The sequence below is a fragment of the Drosophila biarmipes genome, chromosome 2L (assembly GCF_025231255.1).
Source record: "Drosophila biarmipes strain raj3 chromosome 2L, RU_DBia_V1.1, whole genome shotgun sequence".
Lineage (NCBI taxonomy): Eukaryota > Metazoa > Arthropoda > Insecta > Diptera > Drosophilidae > Drosophila > Drosophila biarmipes.
The window spans coordinates 13349604-13371602 of NC_066612.1; the positions used below are offsets into that span (position 1 = coordinate 13349604).

Below are 21999 nucleotides of genomic sequence, written 5' to 3' on the forward strand. Positions count from 1 at the left end.
AAAGTGTCATTAGAGCAGATAAATACGTGTAATTTGTGCACGGTTTTATGGGTGGAAATGTGGCGATGCGTTCCACAATCATGCAAATTTCGAAGGGGTGGCCTATTACCAATAAGAGGTTATCAGAAATTGAATGAAACCTTTATAAATGTTTCACGGCTTTGCCAAATTTGTCATGTGTGCTTACATTTGGTTTGTTATTTGTACATATGTATATTTACCCTTGAGTAGGACAAATCGCTTTAAGATATTGTAAAACTATTGCTGTTGAAAATGGCTTTTATATTTATTCAAAACATAGCTTACTATGTGTATAAAATTGACTAAAGCTTGCTCTTAGGACTGCCTTGCTTAAAAATGCCTATTTGTATTATGTATTACTTCCTCATAGCATTCAACATAACATAATATAAATAAACCTTAAAATAAGTAAGACTTGCATATTTCTATTATGAGTAATAGTATTGTAATGAGTAGTTTATCGCTGGATTGTTAAGCATGCTTTGAGCTTTTAAACTGTGAAAATAGCCCTTCTACGACCGGGACATTTTTAACGATTTGAATGCGATACCATCTCCCCAACTGCTTAAAGTCTGGTTGCAGTTTCATAAATTCCCGCAGTGAATTTTTTAAATTTTTTACTCCGATTCAATGGCGTGGCATTGCGTCGGCGACTGTTGTAACCGCAGCCAAATTAATTTCCAACTCTTCGGGCTTCACTTTGACTGCCGCATGGGCGTGACAAATGCAGCCAGAGTAAATTGTATAATTGCAGCTTTATTAAATTTAATAAAAATTCATACATATGCCAGTGCCGACAGGACACGCCCCCCCAGACGGAGGGCGGCCGGCGGATCTCGCACCCTTTTTCACTTCCGTTAATCGACTGCACTTTTGCATTCTGTTGACTGCACACAGATGCCGCTGCCTTCATTTCAGGGACCCAGACTCCGGGTCCCAGGTCGCAGGACCAAGGCCCCAGCACCCAGGACCAGTGGCCAGTGCATGTCCTTTGTTGCCAGTCGCATTCGCAGCCCACACCTTATCAAAAACCCCGCCCCGCAGCCCTGTGGTTATTTTTGCATCCACGTTTTTGTATCCCATTTAATTTGGCGTTTGCTCCTGGCTTACTTCGCTTTCTTTGGCCTTTTATTCGGTCGCTTTTTCCCAACCCTCCACTTTTGGGCGTAATTTTAATAAAGTTCGCAGGGATTTTTTGTTGTTCGGGTAGTCAATTGTTATCTCCCAGCGATAAGTAAATAAAAGGGGGCAGGGAAGCGGTCTGCTCCTGAGTTGCACTTGCAACTGGATTGCCGAGTGCTGTTGGCTTTCGCATTTCCATTTTCCCAGACCCTTCTCCCTGTTGCAAATATGAATATTACTGAGTGATAAGACCGGGCAGCTGCAATTAATTGTGAGCCCTTCCATACGGTCTCCGGGCGGATGTGTGCGAATGCGGGTGCGCTGGCATAATTCAATCTATTTTATTTAAGCTTTCCGTTAAGCTTTATTTAATTGCGAATTGCACTGCCTGGCATTTCCCCGAATGTAAGGAATGAGTGTCTATAAAGGAGTTTAAAGAGGCAAAGGCCTTTAGCCTTTAACTTTAAAAAGTGACTTTTACAAAAGTATTTTTAAGTACGCTAGGAAGATTTTTTTTAATAGTTAAATATAGTAGTTAAATAAATGAGTTATTTATTGTGGCAATGTTATTTATATTAGGGTAGCAAATGTCCAGCAATTAGCTTTTGCACACCACAATCTAATTTCCACCATTAGTTCGATTTTAAGCGTTTAGTCTAGTGGAAAGATGATCAGGGGAACTGGGCAATTAAAGCATCCATGCCAGGCTGGCCACGACTTCCGGCCAGTCGAAAGGGTGAAATGAGTGGGTTAGGCTGGAAAGTCGCCATCAAAGTAATGCTCATCGTGTGTGCTTTTGGCAGGAGTGCCGACCCCACCCCGTCGGAGTCGCGGTATAAATGGACTACGGTAGTGTCAGGCTAATAACGACTCAAATTCTTTCACATCAACACTCATTAATAAAGTATCCTCCGTTGAATCATCATTACTTTATGATAGAACAGTTAAAAATAGCTTCTATTACAATTTAATTCATATTTTATGTTGCCTTAGTCATAATTTTCTGTGTAATTTCTACTGCACTCAGATGGACTGGCTGGAGGCGCAGAATGTCAGTCACGAAGTGCACAATGTGACCACGGCGGATGGCTATCAGCTGCAGGTGCAGCGCCTGCCGCATCCGGGTGCAAGGGCCGTGCTCCTGGTCCACGGGCTCCTGGGTTCCTCGCTGGGATGGGTCTGCCTGGGGCCCGAGCGGAGTTTGGGTGAGTGAATGTACACTTGAATGTATACTATATAGCTCCGAATTTATAACTACACAAAATGTAATCTTTAGTTATAAAAACTCTCTTACGTATATTTCGAGGAATTGGGATTACATCACCATTAATTTATTGGCTTACTTAGAACAACACTTTCAAAAATACAATAGGTTTTAAAAATTACAGATTTCAGATTTATCTGTTCATATTCTAGAATGTTTAGCAAAAAAAAGGCCTAGACTATCGTTGAGTTTTACTAAAAAATGAAAAATGCTTTTATTGATTGTTTCTAAACTTGTAGTTATTATCTGAGGCTATGACTAATCACTAAAAATATGATTTTGGATTTTAATGCAACCAATGTTTCTCCACATGCAGCCTTTCAGCTGCACCAGCGCTCATACGACGTGTGGCTGGCGAATCTGCGCGGAGTGGCGCCCTACGGACGACAGCACATCGACTTGACCGATGTGATGGCCGATTTCTGGCGCTTCAGCTTCCACGAGCACGGAGCCTACGATTTGCCGGCCATAATTGACCACATGGCGGAGGTCACAGGCGGCGAACAACAGGACCGCGGAGGAGGTCGTGGTCCATCGGCGGATGGGGTTGGAGAGGAGGAGGAGGAGCAAATGCCGCGCCAGGTGCTGCTAATTGGACACTCGCAGGTGAGCGGTGCGGCTTAGGTGGCCAACTCCCCCTAAACACTGCTCTTAGGCTTTTAATGCGTTCCTGGTCCTCTGCTCGGTGCATCCGCGCTTCAACCATCGCATTCAGCTGATGCAGGCCCTGGCGCCCCTGGCGCGACTGCATCGCCAGGTGCGCTTCGACTCCTTCCAGGTGCGCCACCTCATGAAGTTTGTCAAGGTAATTACGGAAATATGCATTTACGATAGGAAAAAATTCAATCTATAAACTGTGCCTCGTCGTTGTACTTAGCACATTTTGCAGTTTTACATTTTGAGATTCAGCATTTACGTCATACAGAGACGATTTTACAAAGTCAGGTTAAATTTTGTCATTCCATTTTTCTACTCTCTTAATATCGCTCTACAATTTTTTAAACTGAAAGCAAGACGAAGTTCAAGTTAAGTAAGTCGTTCGCGAAAACGAAATTGACGATAAAAAGTTCGGCTTATTTTCTTTTCAAGTTTGTCTGGCCGAATTTAGACAAACAATAGACTCTTTAATGATTTAATGTTCATAAATTTAACATCACACTGAGAAACCGAATTGGTTTTTTTAAGAAATTAAGTTCATGCAAACTTTCCAAAGCAGATATCATGTATTATTTATAGGGAGATAAATTTTAGTTATCCAAGCAAAGTCTTCTGGTTGGTTACTTTATAAAAAAAAGTATTTTTTATTTACTTTAATAATTAATTGAACTAAAAGCCGTCAGTTATTTTTTGTGCCCTTTTATTTCTTTGGTTTGTTGTAATAGTTGGCTTTTACAAACGGCATTTTGGCGACCTCGGCCTCGTAGAACTTGTCGCGAACCTTGAGCTCCACCTTCGTGCCGGGGGCCTTCAGATTCTCCGGTACATAGCCCATGGCAATGTTGCGTCCCGCACTGGGACTCGGGCAACCACTGGTCACCTGACCAACCTGCTGACCCTGGCTAAAGATGGCCACTCCGGAGCGAGCTGGCGGGGGCTTGGCTCCCAGCATTTGGAGACCCACCCGCCTCCGACTAACTCCGTCCTTCAGCTGGCCGAGGATCACTTCGGCTCCCGGAAAATCACGGGTGGTGCGACGTCTTTTGGAGACCAACCAGGCCAGTGCCGCCTCTACGGGCGTTGTTTTAGAGTCGATATCACTGCCGTAGAGACAGAGACCCGCTTCCAATCTCAGGGAATCCCTGGCTCCCAGGCCTGCAAGCTTGAGGACGCCACTCTGCAGAAGGGCTTCGGTGAGGTTCTGAGCCTGGCTGGACTCCACGGATATTTCCACACCATCCTCCCCGGTGTAGCCACACCTCGTGATCCTGACATTGGGGATTCCAGCCAAGGAGGTGACAAAGGATGTCATAAAGTATACTTTGTCCAGGGCAACTTCCTTTGGCAGAAGTTTTGATAGTTCGGTCGCCACTTGGGGACCCTGAACTGCCACCAGGGACTGATCACTGGGCGTGAGGAACTCGATGGTTACGTCCTTTCCTTGTGACTTGAAGGATTCCTGGGAAGTCATATGTACAGTGTTACCCTGATAGATCTTAGCTTTAGAGTGAGCCCAACTCACCACAGCTGCGCTCATTATTCCCATGTCCTGTTGCTTCATCGCCGCATTGGAGACCACGTAAAGCTCCTTTTCGCTGACCTTGTTCACGATGAGATCGTCCAGGATGCCGCCCGTTTCGTTGGTGAAGACGGTGAGGGTGCCACTGCCATCCGGAGTGCTCAGGATGTCCGCCGTGCAGACGGACTCCAGACAGGCGGCTGCATCCTTGCCGAACACCCGGGTCTGCAGCATGTGCGAGACATCGAAGATGGAGCCCACCTGGCGGGTGTGAAGGTGCGAGGCGATAATGCTCTGGTCGGAATATTGAACCGGCAAGGCGTAGCCTCCGAAATTCACAATTTTCCCGCCTCTTTGCACGTGGAAGTCGTAGAGGGCGGTGCGCTGACCCTCGCCGGCAGAGGCGGAGGAGGCGTGGCGCAGACCGGCGAGGGCGGTGGGCAGTCGATTGCTTAGTCTGAACATCGCGCGCTGACTGAAGCCAGGATGGAGACCACAGACAAGATCGGCTCTAGATGGCACACTGAAAAAAAATGTTCCTTATGTTTTCTTTGAAAGAGTTTAGCTACGGTTTTAATTCACTTAGGAAGTGCTTTATCACAGCCCATGGAGATATAACAAAAGTGAGTTATACAAATATAATAAAATAAATAAAATAAATAATAAATAAATAAAATTATATAATAATAAAATAATAAAAAATATATTAAAAAATAATATGAGAGAAATACAAATATAATAAAATCTTTAGATTTTTCTCTGTGTAGTTGATAAGGCCCTGCCACTGCTTGACATCGCCACAGAGATAGGAAAACAGTGAGTTGTGAGAGACACTGAGATTATTTAGAGAACACTCGGAGATAACCCCCCGGGGCTACTTTATATAGGTTTTGGTGGATCTTGAGTCTGGGGAAAGTAAAACTAATCAGCTGAGTGGATTCTATTCCAGTGGAAATTTTAAATTTAAATAGCTGGAATTTGTTGTCGTTGGAAGTTAAATAGCTCAGAGTGCTGTTAAAAAAGTTGGTAGCTTAGTTGTGTATTGTTTTAAACGACTTATATTTTTTAATCAATAAATCGTTTTGTTTTTTTAATCAAAATTTAAACTTGCATTTTTATTCTTTCAGAAACGCCAAAAAGGAAACAATTTCGAGATCTTTCCGCCTGGCTATTTTCGAAAAATATGTCAAAGCAAACGAGATCTTTGCGAATACTACACTAAGCAACTGGCGGGCAGCTCCCAAAGCAACAAAAGGGTAACAAATTGTTTTAATATCAGGGTCAATAACAACAGTAATACAAAGAACTATGTCCACAGCTACTGGAAGCCTTCAACTATGAAAATCTTCTGCAAGGCGGCTCCGCAAGAGAGATAAAACACCTGCACCAGATATGGAAATCGGGTGACTTTATATCCTACGACTACGGACCGGTGGAGAACATGCAGATATACCACCGAGTGGAGGCCCTCAGTTACAATGTAAGCCAGATCACCGTGCCGATCGTCTTGTATTTTGGGGAAACCGATGCTGTAGCCACGCCCGAGGGAGTTCATGAAATCTATGCCAGAATGCTGATGTCGGTGAAGAGTGTGAGGAGAATTAACTCGCCGAAGTTCAACCACTTGGACTTTCTTGTTTCCAACGACATTAAAAGTCTGGTCAACGACAAATTAATCGAGCAAATGGAACAGTTTCTCGAGGGGCGATTGCCGTACGTAATCGAATGACCGCCAAATAAAAGGTGTCGTCAAAGGCGTTCATTGGAACCCATTATAATAGAAACGACAAAAATAATTGACCAGCGAAATGCTTTATTTGCCCTGGCAGTCGTCCAAACGCCAATTATGTAATGCGGTAGCCAAACCATAAAAAATATACATATAGATGTATAATGCAGAAAGGCAGCCGCCGCAACTGGTCGACACTTTTACTTTCTTTTGATGGCCAACAAAAAAAGTATCTGTTTCCAGGGCCTTTTGTGCGGCTTTTGGCCAAAAAGGTTTGGGTTATTGAGTCGTTTCGATGGTAAAACGAGAGAAGAAAAATAATGATAATTACCTTAATGGAAATGTTTTGACCGGCTTTAAAATACTGGGTGGTATGTTTTCTATTGGTTGTCAGAGACAAATTAATTTTCATTTTTATAAGTTTAACACATACATTTAGAAAATAAGACCATGGTGTCAGCTACTGGGAACTGCAACTGAAAAGTATAACAACATTTTTGAAGTTACGTCAACGTTTGTGTGATAAGATTGAACACGGTTGATACTGGCAGTTGATTAAATTTCCGGCTTGATGCTTTACTGTACTGGCTACACTTGATGGGTTTCTTGTTTCCGACTGCTACGCCCTACGCATCCGAACCACAGCCCCCTCTGGAAGCCCCTTTCGTACCCATATTTAATTAACTGGCCGAAAACGTAAAACACAATCGAAATGTAAACACGTCACAGTGCGCAATGTTGTTGTCTGATCGAAAGTTTTTCGTATTTCGGCATTCTTTTTTATTATTTTTTTTTGTAGTTGCTGCAGGGCCTGTGCAGAAGTTCGTCGATGTGGTTTTTGGAGCCGGTGCGCTGGTCTGAACCATTGACAGTCTTCGAATTGGTCTTCAGTTGAGTTCGCGTCGCGTTGCGTTCAGGTTGAGGTTGAATTTACGAGGGAGAGTCACTTCCGAGAAAGTGAAACTAGCCTAAATTTGTGGCCAAGTCAAGATGCGGTGCAGCCTGAGGATGCGGCTGATCCTGCTTCTGGGACTCTGTGTGTTCCTCTGCAGGACTCAGGGACAGCTGATTGGCGGGGAGGAGGACGAAGAGGACGAGGAGGAGGAGGAAGAGGAGGAGGAGAGCGTCGAGGACGAAACACTGGAGGAGCGACTGCAGCGCAAGAACATCAAGCAGGACTCGACCCTCAGCGTGGTAGGAAAAAACGGAATCATTGTTCCCATAACTTTTCAATGCGGGCAAATTGAGACTCTTAGGGTTACAAAAATTATCTAATTGAAATTAATAAATCTAATTTGTCTCTTCTATAGTAAAATTGAATATTTAATAGCCGCATCTGTAGCGAAAACCTCGCACCATATTTAAATATTCAAGAATGAGTTTAGTTTTAGTAGTTGTGGTAAATTGAAATAGAATAGTTATCCACTAACATAAAAAGCCTTGTGTTCGGCACACAATTTAGGAATTTTATTTTTTCTAATTTAAACTCACTTATTTTTTTCGCAAAAAATCATAAGCAAAGAGAAATATTGGTAATTTATGAACAAACGACATTCATTTTTGATTATGGTTAAATAATATTTTAATTATCTACCATTCCCGTTCATTCTTATTATTTCTTTTTTATAAATTCTTCTTACTTATTTATTATTTATTTATCTTCTCAAGTTCGAATTTAAATATGTCTTTGTGAAACTTTGAAAACTTTTAGTAAAATAATTTTTTCTGTGACAGAAATAAAAAGAAAATATATTTAAATAAAGAAATAATAACCGATAATTTTTTAAACCGATTCAATATAAACATTTCTGCGAATCGAATTCGTGTAAAGTGAAAACCGGAACAGACCTGTATATTTTTTAAAAAGTTGGTTTCTCTTTAACCTTTTCTCTGCAAAAATAAAAAACAAAATTGGAGATTATTCCTCTGCTTGCCTCCTCAACGAGGAGTCCTTATTGTCATCGCCTCTCACGCGTTTCGTCAACAGGACAAATTAATCGCCAAGTACGGCTACGAGGCGGAGGTGCATCATGTGACCACAGAGGACGGATACATCCTCACCATGCACCGCATCCGCAAGCAGGGCGCCCCGCCATTCCTCCTCCAGCACGGACTCGTGGACAGCTCGGCGGGATTTGTGGTAATGGGTCCCAACGTGAGCCTGGGTAAGTGCCATCCGCATCGTCCGTGATTAATGGCCAAGTGATTACGACCGAGGACCACTTTGCAGCCTACTTGCTGGCTGACCACAACTACGACGTTTGGCTGGGGAACGCGCGGGGCAATCGCTACTCGAGGAACCACACCACCCTCGACCCGGACGAGTCCAAGTTCTGGGACTTCAGTTGGCACGAGATCGGCATGTACGACCTGCCCGCGATGATTGATCATGTGCTAAGGGTCACCGGATTCCCGAAGCTGCACTACGCCGGCCACTCGCAGGGCTGCACCTCCTTCTTCGTGATGTGCTCCATGCGGCCCGCCTACAACGCCAAGGTCGTCTCCATGCAGGCCCTGGCCCCCGCCGTCTACGCCAAGGAGACCGAGGACCACCCCTACATCAGGGCCATCAGTCTGTACTTCAATGTGAGTAGTGCACGGGAGTTGGTTTCGTTGTGGGTTTTTGAAGCACTTATAAGGTAAAGGAATACTAAGAATAAATTCCTGCCTATTTGATGCTGCTGGAACGTAGATTTTTTTCAGTTCTAAAATATAATAGGGCACTTATTAATTTTATTTCAGAGCCTGGTAGGCAGCTCGATCAGGGAGATGTTCAACGGGGAGTTCCGCTTCCTGTGCCGCATGACCGAGGAGACGGAGCGCCTGTGCATCGAGGCAGTGTTCGGTATAGTGGGTCGCAACTGGAATGAGTTCAATAGGGTAGGTTAACTCCAAATCTGGTAAAGATGTAAGGACTAACCATTGAGGTCCACTTTAGAAAATGTTCCCCGTGATCCTGGGTCACTATCCGGCCGGAGTGGCCGCCAAGCAGGTGAAGCACTTCATCCAGATCATCAAGAGCGGCCGGTTTGCTCCGTACAGCTACAGTTCGAATAAGAACATGCAGCTGTACAGGGACCACCTGCCCCCGCGCTACAACCTGAGCCTGGTGACCGTGCCCACCTTCGTGTATTACTCCACGAACGATCTGCTGTGTCACCCCAAGGATGTCGAGTCCATGTGCGATGACCTGGGCAACGTGACGGGGAAGTACTTGGTGCCGCAGAAGGAGTTCAACCACATGGATTTCCTGTGGGCCATCGATGTGCGGAAAATGCTCTACCGGCGTATGCTGCAGGTCCTGGGAAAACTGCCCGAGGACCCGCATGAAGAGGCTAAGCGAACCAGACGATCGGCTCGTGGCAGAGCCATAGTATCTTAAGTATCTAACTTGGCTTACAAATATTTCTCTCATACATTTAAGTATTTATTTCACCAATAATAATATGTAGTAAATGTGTGAGCTTTGTTTTTATTGAATAGAGTGCCGAAGTTAAGTTCGTATTAGAACAAACCAACCAATGACACCAAATCCGTGTTTATTTATTTATGTGCTCTTCGTTGCACTTTTCTTTAAATATGGAAAGGATAACCCATTTGCATAGCATTTCGAATTTTCAAGTATACATGGGGAACTTGAGCGGAAACGGAAGTCATGTGTTTCTTTCGCCCCACAAAAGCCGTAACAGATTTTGCATCAGCATCAGCCAGCAGCTGGCGGGCCAAGATACATGCATTTGTAAGCAGATTTCCTGCGAGCACAATTTTCCATTTTCCCCAGCGACTGCTAGTGGGCCAAAAGCTGACACCGGGGCTAAGAAGCTGCCGCTTTTCCTGCTTTTCCCGTCCCCAGCTTTATTTTCTTGGGTTTTGCGGCCCACATTGTCTAGCCATTTGCATTTCTGTGGAGCTCAGCTGCGCACATCTGCGCTTTTCCTGCAACACCAGCAGCCAAGTTAAGTGAAAAATTGTGTCTAAGATGGCGACATCGGAGTGTCACTTGGCTCAGTTCGACACAACTTGAGAGGCTCGAGAGCGGAAGATTGAATAAACCAGCTTATAAGTTTCATAAGCACGAAAATAATTAACCAACACAGCTAGAAAATATAATTTACCAGTTTTATTCCAAGAAAAACTGTCGAATAAATCACTGAAGACGCCAGAAAGTAATATTCTTGTTTTACTGCTACACAAATGGGAAATTGGTGGGTATTAGTTTATTATTGTTACATCAATCTGACGTATTGCTTTGGCCGTCAATGCAAATGTAAAAGCGATGCTAATTTTATCATGCCTTGATTGGCAAATTAATGGCTAGAAAAGTATAGACGCGATCATTATGAATAACTTGAGGTGATGTTGAAATACCCTATTATTAAATTGGATTTATTTCCTAAGGTGTGTTGAATGGTGAAGTGCTTTCGGGAAATTTTGCGTACTTTACGGTTAAGAGTAAATATCATCTGGGTTGTATTTTTGATTAATCTTTATTTATATTTGGAACATATTATTTCTAATATTTATTCCTTCTATGCTTAATAGAGACTTTCTTTCACTTCTACAAGAATTGATTGGCCCTAATTTTGGCCTCTGGTCACAGCACGTGCTGTATATTTAGACTATGGTGAATCCCCTTACCAAATAAGCATCTCCCAGACGCAAAAAATGATGATAAATGTTAAGGAACTCGTTTCCCCCTTCTTTCTTGAATAAATTAACGAACAAATCGTCACCAATTTTTCAGTTTACAGGTTTACCTTTATAAATCTTTCAAACACGTAATAAAAGTGCTAAAAGTTTTGTATTAATTTAAACACCTTGTTTAATTAAAATTGTGGTAATTATGATAATAGCATGAATCAAGTATGTGAACATTTAAAATAAAGAAGTTAGCATTTATCAATATGAGTATTCGGGAAATCTTGTTCTACACCATTACCAAATTAGTTTTGAGATATGAGATTTGAATTCACAGTAGCGAAGCTTCACCGTGGTTGCAATGACGTCTTTACCACTAGGCGCATTTTCGGTTCTATAAAAGCTAGCCAATTTTTCGGAAAGCAGTTAGTGACTTTGAGATAATGGTTTCCACGGGATTGTTATTACTTCTATCTGCCTGCTGCATCTCGCTGGCATCTGCCGGATTTGGCATAGGCCTCGGAGTCAGTGGCCTGGGACTGGGAGGCGGTAGCGGACCTGCCCAAGCAAGTCTTCCTGGATTGAATTTGGGTGGAGGATATAGTGGAGGAAATCCGATTGGACTTTCTGCCAGCGCATCACATAACGCTGGATCTTCAGGATCGATTCTGCATCAGGCTGCCAACGGTCTGCTGGGCGCTGCAGGCGCTGGAGCCAACGCAGTCCACTCTGCAGGATCAACTGCAGCCGCTCACGGGGCTCAGGCCGTCAATGGACTGCTGGGAACGGCGCAATCTGGAGCCAATGCTGTTCACTCCGCAGGATCAACTGCAGCCAACCATGGAGCTGAGGCTGTAAACGGTCTTTTGGGAGCAGCAGGATCTGCAGTTGATGCTGTACACTCTACAGGATCCACTGGGGCTTCCATTGCGGCTGATCATGCGCACAATGTTGCCACTGGAGGTTCTGGTTCGGGCTCAGCTTCCCTGGGCACTGGGCATTTGAGTATCGGAGCCACGGGACATGCAGACTCCGCTCCATTGCACTCCGGTCACATAAGTGTCGGATCCTCTGGCAGCACCGGTTTAGCAACCATTGGATCTACTAACGCAGTGCTCAATGCAGCGGGATCTGGGGCTTCGGGATCAACAGCTGCCACCCATGGATCTCAAGTTGTCAATGGAGTACTTGGAGTGGCAGGAACCGGAGCCAATGTGGTACACTCCGCAGGATCAACTGTAGCATCCCATGAAGCTCAGGTCGCTAACGGAGTCCTGGGAGTGGCAGCCACTGGCGCCAATGTGATACACTCCGCAGGATCAACTGCTGCATCCCACGGAGTTCAAGCCGCTAGTGGAGTCCTGGGGGTGGCAGCCACTGGCGCCAATATAGTCCACTCTGCAGGATCAATTGCTGCCTCCCATGGAGCTCAAGCAGCAAAGGAAGTGACCAACGGAGTGGTAAACGGTGGATCCGCCGGTCAACTGACCATTGGATCGTCTGGCATCTCGGGCTCCAGTTCACTGCACTCCACTTCTGGGACTGCTTCGTCTGGCAATGGACATCTGAGCATAGGTGCTTCCGGTACTAACTCTGCCAAAATAATTGCCGGCCACGAAAGTATTGGTTCTGTCTCAACTGGTTCACAGCATTCCGGATCTGCTCAAGCTGGTTCTGCCAAGATCACAGCTGGACGTGGTACAATCGGATCCTCTGGAAGCAAGGTGGTTGCCACCAACACAGGAATCGCCAGTGCTGGTCACCTCGATGTGGGTGCAACTGGAGTGAGTGCCATGAAAGCCACCTCCACGTATCATAAGGCAGAATCTTCGCAGGTCTCAGCAGGACATGTAAACATTGCAACTGGTTCTGCCTCTCATGGATCAGGATCTGCTGGACATCTGAGCATTGGTTCATCAGCAGCTGGCTCCCAAGGGGTCGAAACTTTGAACAACAAGAATTCTGGAACCACTTATTCAACGAAAACCGAGTCATCCAAGTTCAGTGCTAGTCAAACTCACGTAAGTTCTGGATCTGCATCTATCGGAGCCTCTGGATCACAGGCAGGACCTGCCCATATCAAAACCGAAAACAAGAAAGCGGAAAGTGGTTTGAGCTCTGCTTCTATCGGAGCTGGTCATCTGAATATCCAATCTTCGGGCGCTACCATTTCTGGATCTTCCCAAACTGCATCGAACTCCGGGTCTCTAGGGGTTGGACAATTGAGCATTGGAGCTTTGGGATCCACTGGCTCCGGTTCCAAAGTACCTTCTTCATCGTCTCTCGGTGTTGGCCACCTGAATATAGGAGCCATTGGAGTATCTGATTCCAGTTCAAAGGAAACATCATCTGGCCATTTGAGCATTGCATCATCCGGTACCTCAGGATCTACTAGTTCTGGAGCAGGATCTTCAAAGATCAGTGCTGGACATTTGAGTATCGGCTCCTCTGGAAACACCGCTTCCAGTACTTTGCACAACAGTGCCGGATCGGTTTCTCTTGGATCTGGTGGCCTGACTGTCGGAGCCAATGGACACAAGTCCTCCACCGCTGGGTCAGTTGGATATAGTGGTGCCCACCAGGCTGCATCTCTGGCCCACGGAGTGGCCAGCGGACTGCTCGGGCCTGCGGCCGGTTCGGGAAGTCTTTCTATCGGAGGGAATACTGCATCCCAGGGAGCGATCGGAGGCAGTGCCACTTCAGGGGGCTACCACAAGGGAAGTGTCGGTCTTAGTCTGGGCGGAAATCTAGGTGCCAATTCTGGTAGTGCCGGACTTAGCTTTGGCGGCGGTCACATCGGTGGATCCATCAACCGAGGAGCTGGCCTTTTCCTCGGTTAATTTAAGTTATGTTTACACGTAAATTTTTTAAAGTATTCTTTAGTATTGCAAATGTAACCTGGCTTAATTTCGAAACTATTAAGATAAACAAAAGGATTCATTAAAATTATCTACTTATTTCTGCTTTTTATGGTAAAGAGCTCTCAATTAACAATTACCAATTACCAATTTATTTCCCTGAATAACTAGGCAAAAAAATGCCAGGAACCACTAAAGGAGCGTGTAGAAGGTGAAGTTATGATTAAATTTATTTACCACCAAAACACAGTAATATGCAGTACTTTTATAGTAGAAAACGAAATGGGTGAGTTGCTTGATAGCCCGATGATGTTTTAAAATCAAAGTCAATACTTAAAATGTTTTTGCTCAACCATTACAACCTTAAATTACAGATGCTACAAAACGATTTGTATGTTCTTGAACAACGTGTACGACAAGATTGTTTGCAATATAATCTTTACCGTGTTCCTTGAAAACGTTTAGCATTTTTATATAATTCATCAATGTTTGTTACGTTTGTCTGTAACCCTATCAAACTAGAGTGACGTCGATCCATAGGGTCATTGTCGTAACCATCGAACGCCTACAAATATCATGTATATGAAAATCAATCTAATCTTGGGCGAGTCGAGAGTCTATGCAGCTATTTCCGAAGCAAATGATGATTAAATTTGTTTGCATAAGATTTAGCGTTTTAAGACTGGATTATGACGAGGTTTATATACCCTTTCTGTATTCCTACCTAATGTTCTACCCAAATTTAATCTTTGCTTTGAAGTATTTTTATTTTTATTTTGGATTGAACAATATAAGTCTGCCTTTGGTTCATTAAGGTAATTCATCGATCATTCCTGCTGATGGCTATCATGAATCACCCGCGGGTTGAACACGCCTTTCGAACATTCGGTTCTTCCTAGTGTATACTGTAATTTCCAACAGTAGACAATCGAGAATATTAAATTGTATTGGAACTTGTTATTGTTCTCCACGGGAGCTAATTACACTGTGCAGCATTGGTAGCTCTTTCTAAAAGTTCTAAATTCTTTTTAATATTGATCTTTGTTAAACAAAAATGTTTTGATATGTTAAGTTTTATATTTTTTAAAGTATTAAAATATTAAAGAGCTGAAGGATGCAGCTTCTATGTTTAGTTTACAATTAGTTAAAAGCATTATATAAAAAAAAATAAATTAAATGTTGTTATTTGCTTTATTTTTACACGTAGGTACTTGTTTAAACAACAATATTATTGCAAGTAAAGACTTAACATAATTGTGAGAAATATAAGATTATCCCAGAAAATTAAAAAATAACTTTTTGCGGCTCAGTGCAGTCTGGCTGACCCTAGGATCTCAGCACTCGGAACGTGACTGGGTTGCTGTTCTTTTTTCGCGCTCTGCGAAATTTTAGCAAGTATTTTGCTATTACTTTTGCCTTTTGCAATGCCGAGAGGTTCTTATAAAAGCCGGCATCGTTCTAGGGAGCACAGTTAGTGAGCTGCAGGCAAAGGTTCCGATGCGTCTGTTTGTAGTGCTGAGTGTTTGTGTGGCTTTGGCCTCCGCCGGAGGATACGGTGGTGGCGGAGGCGGTGGCGGTGGAGGATACGCCGGGTCCTCCGCCTCCTCGTCTGCTTCAGCCGGTGCGATTGGAGGCGGTAAACTCGGCGGAAGTTATGGATCCGGAGGTCCCGGCTCCGGGGGTCACGAATCTGGCGGCTTCGGCTCTGGAGGAGATTTCGGTGGAGGCCTAGGAGGCGGATTCGGCGGTGGCAGCGCTGATGCCTCGTCGAGTGCGGGAGCTGCAAGCGGAGGTCTGTCAGGCGGCTCCGCCGGAGGACCTTTCGGAGGTGGCGCAGGTGGTCACTCCGGCGGTGGAGGCGATATTTTCGGCGGAGGTGGTTCCATTGGAGGAGGACATTCTGGCGGAGAAGGCTCTCTAGGAGGCGGCCATTCCGGAGCAGGAAATGGAATCGTTGGCGGTCCTGGTTTCGGATCTGGTGGAGGAATCGGAGGTGGAGGTGCACACTCCGGAGGTGGCGCTCATTCCGGCGGAGGCGGATTCGGTGGAGGAGGTGGACCTTTGATCGGACCAGGCGGAGGACTTGGCGGCGGCGGCGGACACTCTGGAGGTGGCGCTCATTCCGGCGGAGGCGGATTAGGAGGAGGAGGTGCAATTGGATCAGGTGGAGGATTCGGCGGCGGCGGAAGCTCTGCTTCTTCAGCTGGTGCTATTGGTGGCGGCCACGGCTCTGGAAAGCCAGGAGGCGGCGGAGGTCCGGGCTTTGGACCAGGTGGAGGAATCGGCGGTGGAATCGGAGGAGGTGGACATTCAGGAGGAGGAAGTCACTCTGGAGGAGGCGGTCACTCTGGAGGAGGAGGTCACTCTGGAGGAGGTGGACTTATTGGAGGAGGTGGTCCCGGATTTGGCCCTGGACCAGGTTTCGGTGGTGGCTTCGGACCTGGAATTGGGGGCGGAGCCGGTGGCGGACTCTTTGGAGGAGGTCTTAGCGGAGGTCACGGCCACAAGCACGGTGGTCATGGAGGCGGTGGTGGATACAAAGGTGGATCAGGAGGCGGCGGTGGATATGGAGGCGGTGGCGGCGGCGGCGGCGGTGGTGGCTACGGAGGCAAACCTGGAGGAGGTGGTGGCTATGGAGGCGGACCTGGCGGCGGTGGTGGTGGTGGTTACGGAGGTAATGGTGGCTACTCGAGCGCCTCTGCTTCTGCCAGTGCGTCTGCGAGTGCCGGCGGTGGAGGTGGCTATCACGGCTAGATGCAGTTACTCGAAGTCTAATAATTCCCCAAATCGATTAAAGTATTACGCCAATTTCAATAAAATTACGAGTTTTTTACAACTCAACTAAACTTTAAACAATTCATAAAACTTCTTCACTATTCTGAGATATCTTGCGAAATTTGATAGAGAACCAGTTTGGATATGCACTATATTTTTTCAACAACAGGTTTGACTGAGAAAACTTTAAGTATCCCTAGAAACTAGTGCCACGGCGCTTTAATGATATTTTTATAAACATTATTTATTACTGATTTTTAGTACATTTTTAAATCTGTAAATTGGTGTCTGTATATTGAAAAGATATAAAGATCAAATTAATGAATCAATTCTTCTAGAATAGGAGCTGCTTTTTTACTTCTGAGAATTTTGAATATCCCAAATAATTTAAGCAGACATCTTGCTCTTTTCTCCCTTTTTTAATTTCCAAAGAGAGAATATTTACACTTAAAAACAAATTGATCCTAATGTTTTTTTTATGAGTAGTACAATTTTTTTTGTAATTTTAAAAAACTTTTCTGGTATAAAGTAATCCAAGTGAAAAGTGTGAAAGTAAGGATATGTCCTTGATGGAACCGATTTACTTGCGCGGCGGTGGCCGACCATAAGGAGGGAAAACTTTCCCCCAGTTTGGTGGTTGGAAAATCTGGCATGCAAAGTTTCCACCAAAATTAATGGCCTATTTGAGGGGACCGCGGCATGGAGTTGTATTAGCCCCAGCCGAAGACATTGATGCCACTCATGGCCACATAAATCTCTTAAATGGCCAAGACAGACTGCGTTCTTCTTGAATTTTATGTGTCCCCCACAAACATTTATCATTAAGTAAAGTTTTACTATTGCAAATTGTTGCACACAATGGCAACAAATTGAAATCTTAAGCAAGCTCCTTCGCCTTTTGCCTCAGCTTTGGCTTCGGTCCCAGGCTGAAAGTGCACTTTTATTGCCGGAGGAACAGCATCTGCTCTCGGAGTCTGGAGTCTAGAGTCGGCAGTCGGCAGTCGGCAGTCGGTAGTCCGTGGTCCAATGTCCGGACCCGGCAATAAACTCCGAGACCAATTTGCACAAGGACGATGAACCCCTGTGGTGCAGTTCTGCAACATAAAGGCGGAAAAGCGGAAGTGGGGCCAACAGACTGTTGGCGGTTTGCCACAGAGTCGCTGCTGCAACAGTTGTTGGCCTTTGTAGAACTGACAATATGGCCGGGCCCTTTGTTTGCAGCAATTTATGTTTGGCAATAGAATAAATGTGAAATGTTTATCAATGCGCACTCGGCACTTGGATTTTCCAACTCAACTCAGCCCATCTCAGGTGTTGCCGCGAAGTATGCAGCATTCGGTGTCGCTTTCGAGAACAATCTCCCACCACTTCGTGGCCCGAAAATAGGCAGTAGATCGTTGCCAGCCAGCATTTAATTAAAATTGAATAATTCAGATTGCATGGCCATATCGACACGGTCGCCAAATGGTTTTCTGGTCAGAGCGCTTTGTTCATTAGCCCACTGGCCGCATAATTGAAAAGTTTGCCCTGCCCGTGCGCGGGTAATTCAATTTGCGGAGTTGAGGGGCCTGGAAAAACTATGGAAAACGCCAATAACAATGAACGGCGGCGGATAAAATGCGAAAATATTACAGAGCTCTGATTGCCGTGCGCTCGTGTGTTTACATAATTAACATGACTTTCATTAGTTGGCATTATAATAATACGTCATGTCGGCATGGTTCTGGCTCTGATTCCACCACAGCTCAGCCCGCTGGCTAATGTGATAATATTCGTTCTGGCCTGGCTCAAATTATTTCTATTTGATTGATTTTAATATACAAATGTTTGCGTTCGCAGTTTATTATTAAAGTGCACTGGTTATTTATTCAACGAAATGCATATCGGTTAGGAAGTAATTCGTTTGCTTTGCCAGCTTAGACAGCTAATTATATAAGGAGTCGGAAACTACTTTTGCCAAACTCCAGCTCCGGCTCCAGCACCCATTTTGATGCTGCGCCATTTCTAGGCTATTAATCAGGCGGTACAAAAAAGTCAGTCCGGGAAAAATCACATAACACCCAAAGCTTAGGAGCTTATATAACTACTCAAAAGGCCTCGCCAGAAATGTGGCAAAAAAAATATATAAATACAAATAAATATTCGATTCCGAAATCCCCTGACCGGTTCCATTAGGCGCCTATGTTGCGCGCTTTTTGCATAAGCCGAAAACGAAAACAATATTCAAATGGCCTGCAAATGATTGCCTTTATTTACTAAGAGTTCAACGTGCAAGATCATCTGGCTTTTTCTACGGATTTACCACTGACTGAATCGGCCTCCAAAAATCACCGAGTTCTAACTACACCGCTAATTTGATTTTCACAAATTCCGCCCTGGAAAACCCCTTTGGATATGAGTCGCTAATCGCCAATCTCCCCTGAAAGGGAGGGGACCCAAAGTTTGCCGAGTGACGACACTGAAACAGGTTTCGCCGGCTCGTATTCATATTCTAAAAGAAAAATTGTTTTTGTGTTTGTTGTTTTATTAATTAACGTGCCCTGAAATCTTGTTCGCCGCGCATGGGAGATTTTATTGTTATGGACTGTTAAGACTCAGATCTTTAAGACCCCGAATTATGGGGATTTTGCGACTGCTATCGTGCGCTATCTCATTAAAATGTGTGATTTTTTCCGCCTAATGATCGGTGTAAACATATCATATTGCTGAGAGATTGAAACCCCTAAGTAGTCATGAATGAGAGATTTCACTCTGAGACTATTTTGTACCCATTGCAAACTTAGGTGGGATTATACCAGATTTATTTGCCGTAGTGAAACTCATTACACTTGATTGAACTTTTGGCATTCGTAGCTTCTCATTCATTATATTTATTTAAATTTAAATTTACTTTAACTAGATAAATTGACGTGTTTAATCACTTTATTCATTATTGGAATCAACATTGATCACTACATATTAATTTTTGGCACCGAAGTCTATATATTATAGATTATTTAGGTGTTACTTTAGTCCTTGAGTTCAGGACTAAACGTCTCAAAAAAGACAGCTGCACGAACGCAACTGAAGACATTCTAGGGTAGACTGATCCATCTCTTGTGCATGATGGCCGCGAAACATGGAGAAATGCCCAATAGCCACCAGCGATCTGTCAGTGATCTCACCTCCTCCAATGGCCCACTCCACTCGAGCAGCGTTTTTGAAAACATCGTCATCGAAACCGCTTTCGGACGAACAAAACAAGATGGGGGAATAAACTCTTCAAGATGAACTTGTCAGTTGATCGGCATTAGACGAAATCAGCCGGCACGAAGTACTCTTGATCTCGGTGGGGAACTACGCAAATCAGGAAGACTTGAGTATAGTATCGAAAGAGTTTGTAAACAAGCTGGCTGTCTTCTTCCAAAGTCCAGCACCTGGGTCACCTGTTGGGCGTAGGTCGATAATTATGTGCTTCTATAGGAGCGTGTTTGGGAATCACCTGTCAGACGGAGTCACCATTTCGATTGGTTACACTATGCGACAAAAAGGTTATACCTTAATAATATAATTTTAATTTAATTTTTTTTTCAAAATATTGACTTGTGTTTCGCTTTCAATATTTATAATTTCGTACTTAAGTCACATTTTCTATTTTCTATTCGATTTATTTTAGAAAATCATTAGAGTTGTTATGTTATTTTTTTCTGTGGTTCTTAAAAGTTGTAATTAATGTTTTTAAATAATTAGTTCTACAAATATATTAATATTTACATTTTGCCAGATCGTTAATTTATAAAAACTTTGTCATGTATGAATGTTTAGCATTCAAGTTATTTTTATGTTGTCCTGTGTAATTAGATCTGAAAGCAAATGGCATACAATATAAAGAAAACCGGTAGGTGGTCGTCCCGAACTGCCGAAACAATTTATCACAGCCATATCGCTTCAAATTTTGGCTCGCCGGTATGTGACGGCTTTCTGAGCAATGCAGGCGGTATAAATACTTTAGCGATTCTGCTGGGAGTCCGTCAGTACCAGGTCAGACAATCCAGCGAACACACAGAAGAAATCCATCAGGTCCCTAAAAGGAGAAATCACGAAATGAAGACCCTTATTGTTCTTGCTTTGCTGGTGGCAGCTGCATCGGCGCTACCTCAATACGGATTCGGAGGACCCGGATTTGGTGGTCCCGGATTTGGTGGTCCTGGATTTGGTGGTCCCAGATTTGGTGGTCCTGGATTTGGTGGTCACGGATTTAGAAGACATCCACATGGATACGGCGGCGGTTTCGGAGGAGGTCCTTACGGCGGTGGATTCGGAGGAGTTCCATATGGCGGCGGATTTGGGGGTAATCCCTATGGAGGTTTCCAAGGTGGCGGTGGAGGTGGAGCTGCCGCTGCTTCGGCCTCATCCTCATCATCGGCGTCTTCAGCAGGTGGTGGTGGCGGAGCTGCCTCCTCCTCTGCCTCCTCAGCGGCCTCGGCCAGCGGCGGTGGCGGCTTCTACGGCTAAGCGGGCTGAGAGCATATAATCTAGAGCTTAAGATAAAATATAAATGTTTGAAGAAAGTCTGAAATAAAAATATTTAAAACCCACATAGAAGGTATTATATTTTGTAGCAAAGGAAGATTGAAAGCTTGCCTTTAAGGTATATATAATACCAGAAAAACTGTTATTTTTGAAGATAAAAATACATTACTGCAACAAACAATTGCACGCAGGTATTAAAAACAATAAGTATTTTATATAAAAATCCATACTTTCGAAAGAGAGTTTAAATGCGTTGGCATGATTAGAATCACAATCTTCTGATATCTTGTTAGATCGGAAATTATTAATCATTTGCGTTTGTATCTGCAAATTATTATTTAAGGGGCAACAAATATTGAACAATAAAATGTTGTATTATTATATATTTTTCCACGGAGCTGCCTCTTTTAGATACATCTTCAATAAAAGTTAAAATTATGTATATGTCGAATTACCTGCGCTTTAATATTTAAAAAATATTGATCCACACACAAGTGTATTTTAACCTGATTTCTTTTATATCTTTTCATTTCAAATTTTAATTGGTACACATTTATCTTTTGAAAAATTACTCATATACTGCTTCGTTAATATTGCATTTGAATATTGTTTATATTCTCTTCCGATGAGCACTAATTTCCATAAAATTGCCGTTAATTTATGCATATAAGTCGACAGAAATAATAAAAATAGTTCCACATACGTATATTGTTTACAGTTTGATGCGGGCTTCGGGATGAGGGACTTTTCAGTGCCCTATTGCATGATTTGGGTTTCAAGTGAAATCATATAACTCCACTTGGCACACTTTCAACTGGGACTCCCCTCATATCGAGCCACTCTTGGGATCATAGGTTTTTTTTTGCATTGCTTCCCAAACTAAACAAACAACATAAATAAAATC

The 21999-nt window shown here is 43.9% G+C and overlaps 4 protein-coding genes across 5 annotated transcripts; 3 read left to right on the plus strand and 1 right to left on the minus strand.

The window, feature by feature from the left end:
• The first annotated feature begins 2170 nt into the window (after window positions 1-2170).
• LOC108034264 (lipase 1) lies at window positions 2171-6319 on the plus strand. 2 transcript variants are annotated; one of them, XM_017109123.3, is made up of 5 exons: window positions 2171-2348; window positions 2724-3013; window positions 3063-3212; window positions 5711-5839; window positions 5902-6319. In XM_017109123.3, exons 1-5 carry the CDS (start codon window positions 2171-2173, stop codon window positions 6310-6312), a joined length of 1158 nt encoding a protein of 385 aa, XP_016964612.3. In that variant the 3' UTR covers window positions 6313-6319. The 2 variants fall into 2 exon arrangements, 1 of the variants encoding a protein (XP_016964612.3); XR_001768715.3 differs by lacking the exons at window positions 2171-2348; window positions 2724-3013; window positions 3063-3212; window positions 5902-6319 and adding an exon at window positions 5535-5605 and having other exon boundaries at window positions 5711-5833.
• Window positions 3681-5054, minus strand: LOC108034263 (aminomethyltransferase, mitochondrial). Its single transcript, XM_017109121.3, has 2 exons — window positions 4587-5054; window positions 3681-4523 (listed from the first exon to the last, which is right to left on the minus strand). The coding sequence occupies exons 1-2, from the start codon at window positions 5046-5048 to the stop codon at window positions 3765-3767; spliced, it is 1221 nt and encodes a 406-aa protein (XP_016964610.1). The 5' UTR covers window positions 5049-5054; the 3' UTR covers window positions 3681-3764.
• Window positions 6320-7302: 983 nt separating the features above from the next.
• Window positions 7303-9772, plus strand: LOC108033383 (lipase 1). The gene is made up of 5 exons (XM_017107702.3): window positions 7303-7506; window positions 8300-8477; window positions 8543-8898; window positions 9055-9192; window positions 9251-9772. The coding sequence occupies exons 1-5, from the start codon at window positions 7303-7305 to the stop codon at window positions 9692-9694; spliced, it is 1320 nt and encodes a 439-aa protein (XP_016963191.1). The 3' UTR covers window positions 9695-9772.
• Window positions 9773-11374: 1602 nt separating this feature from the next.
• LOC108034322 (uncharacterized PE-PGRS family protein PE_PGRS54) lies at window positions 11375-16664 on the plus strand. The gene is made up of 2 exons (XM_017109193.3): window positions 11375-13787; window positions 15201-16664. Exons 1-2 carry the CDS (start codon window positions 11394-11396, stop codon window positions 16560-16562), a joined length of 3756 nt encoding a protein of 1251 aa, XP_016964682.2. The 5' UTR covers window positions 11375-11393; the 3' UTR covers window positions 16563-16664.
• The last annotated feature ends 5335 nt before the right edge of the window (window positions 16665-21999 follow it).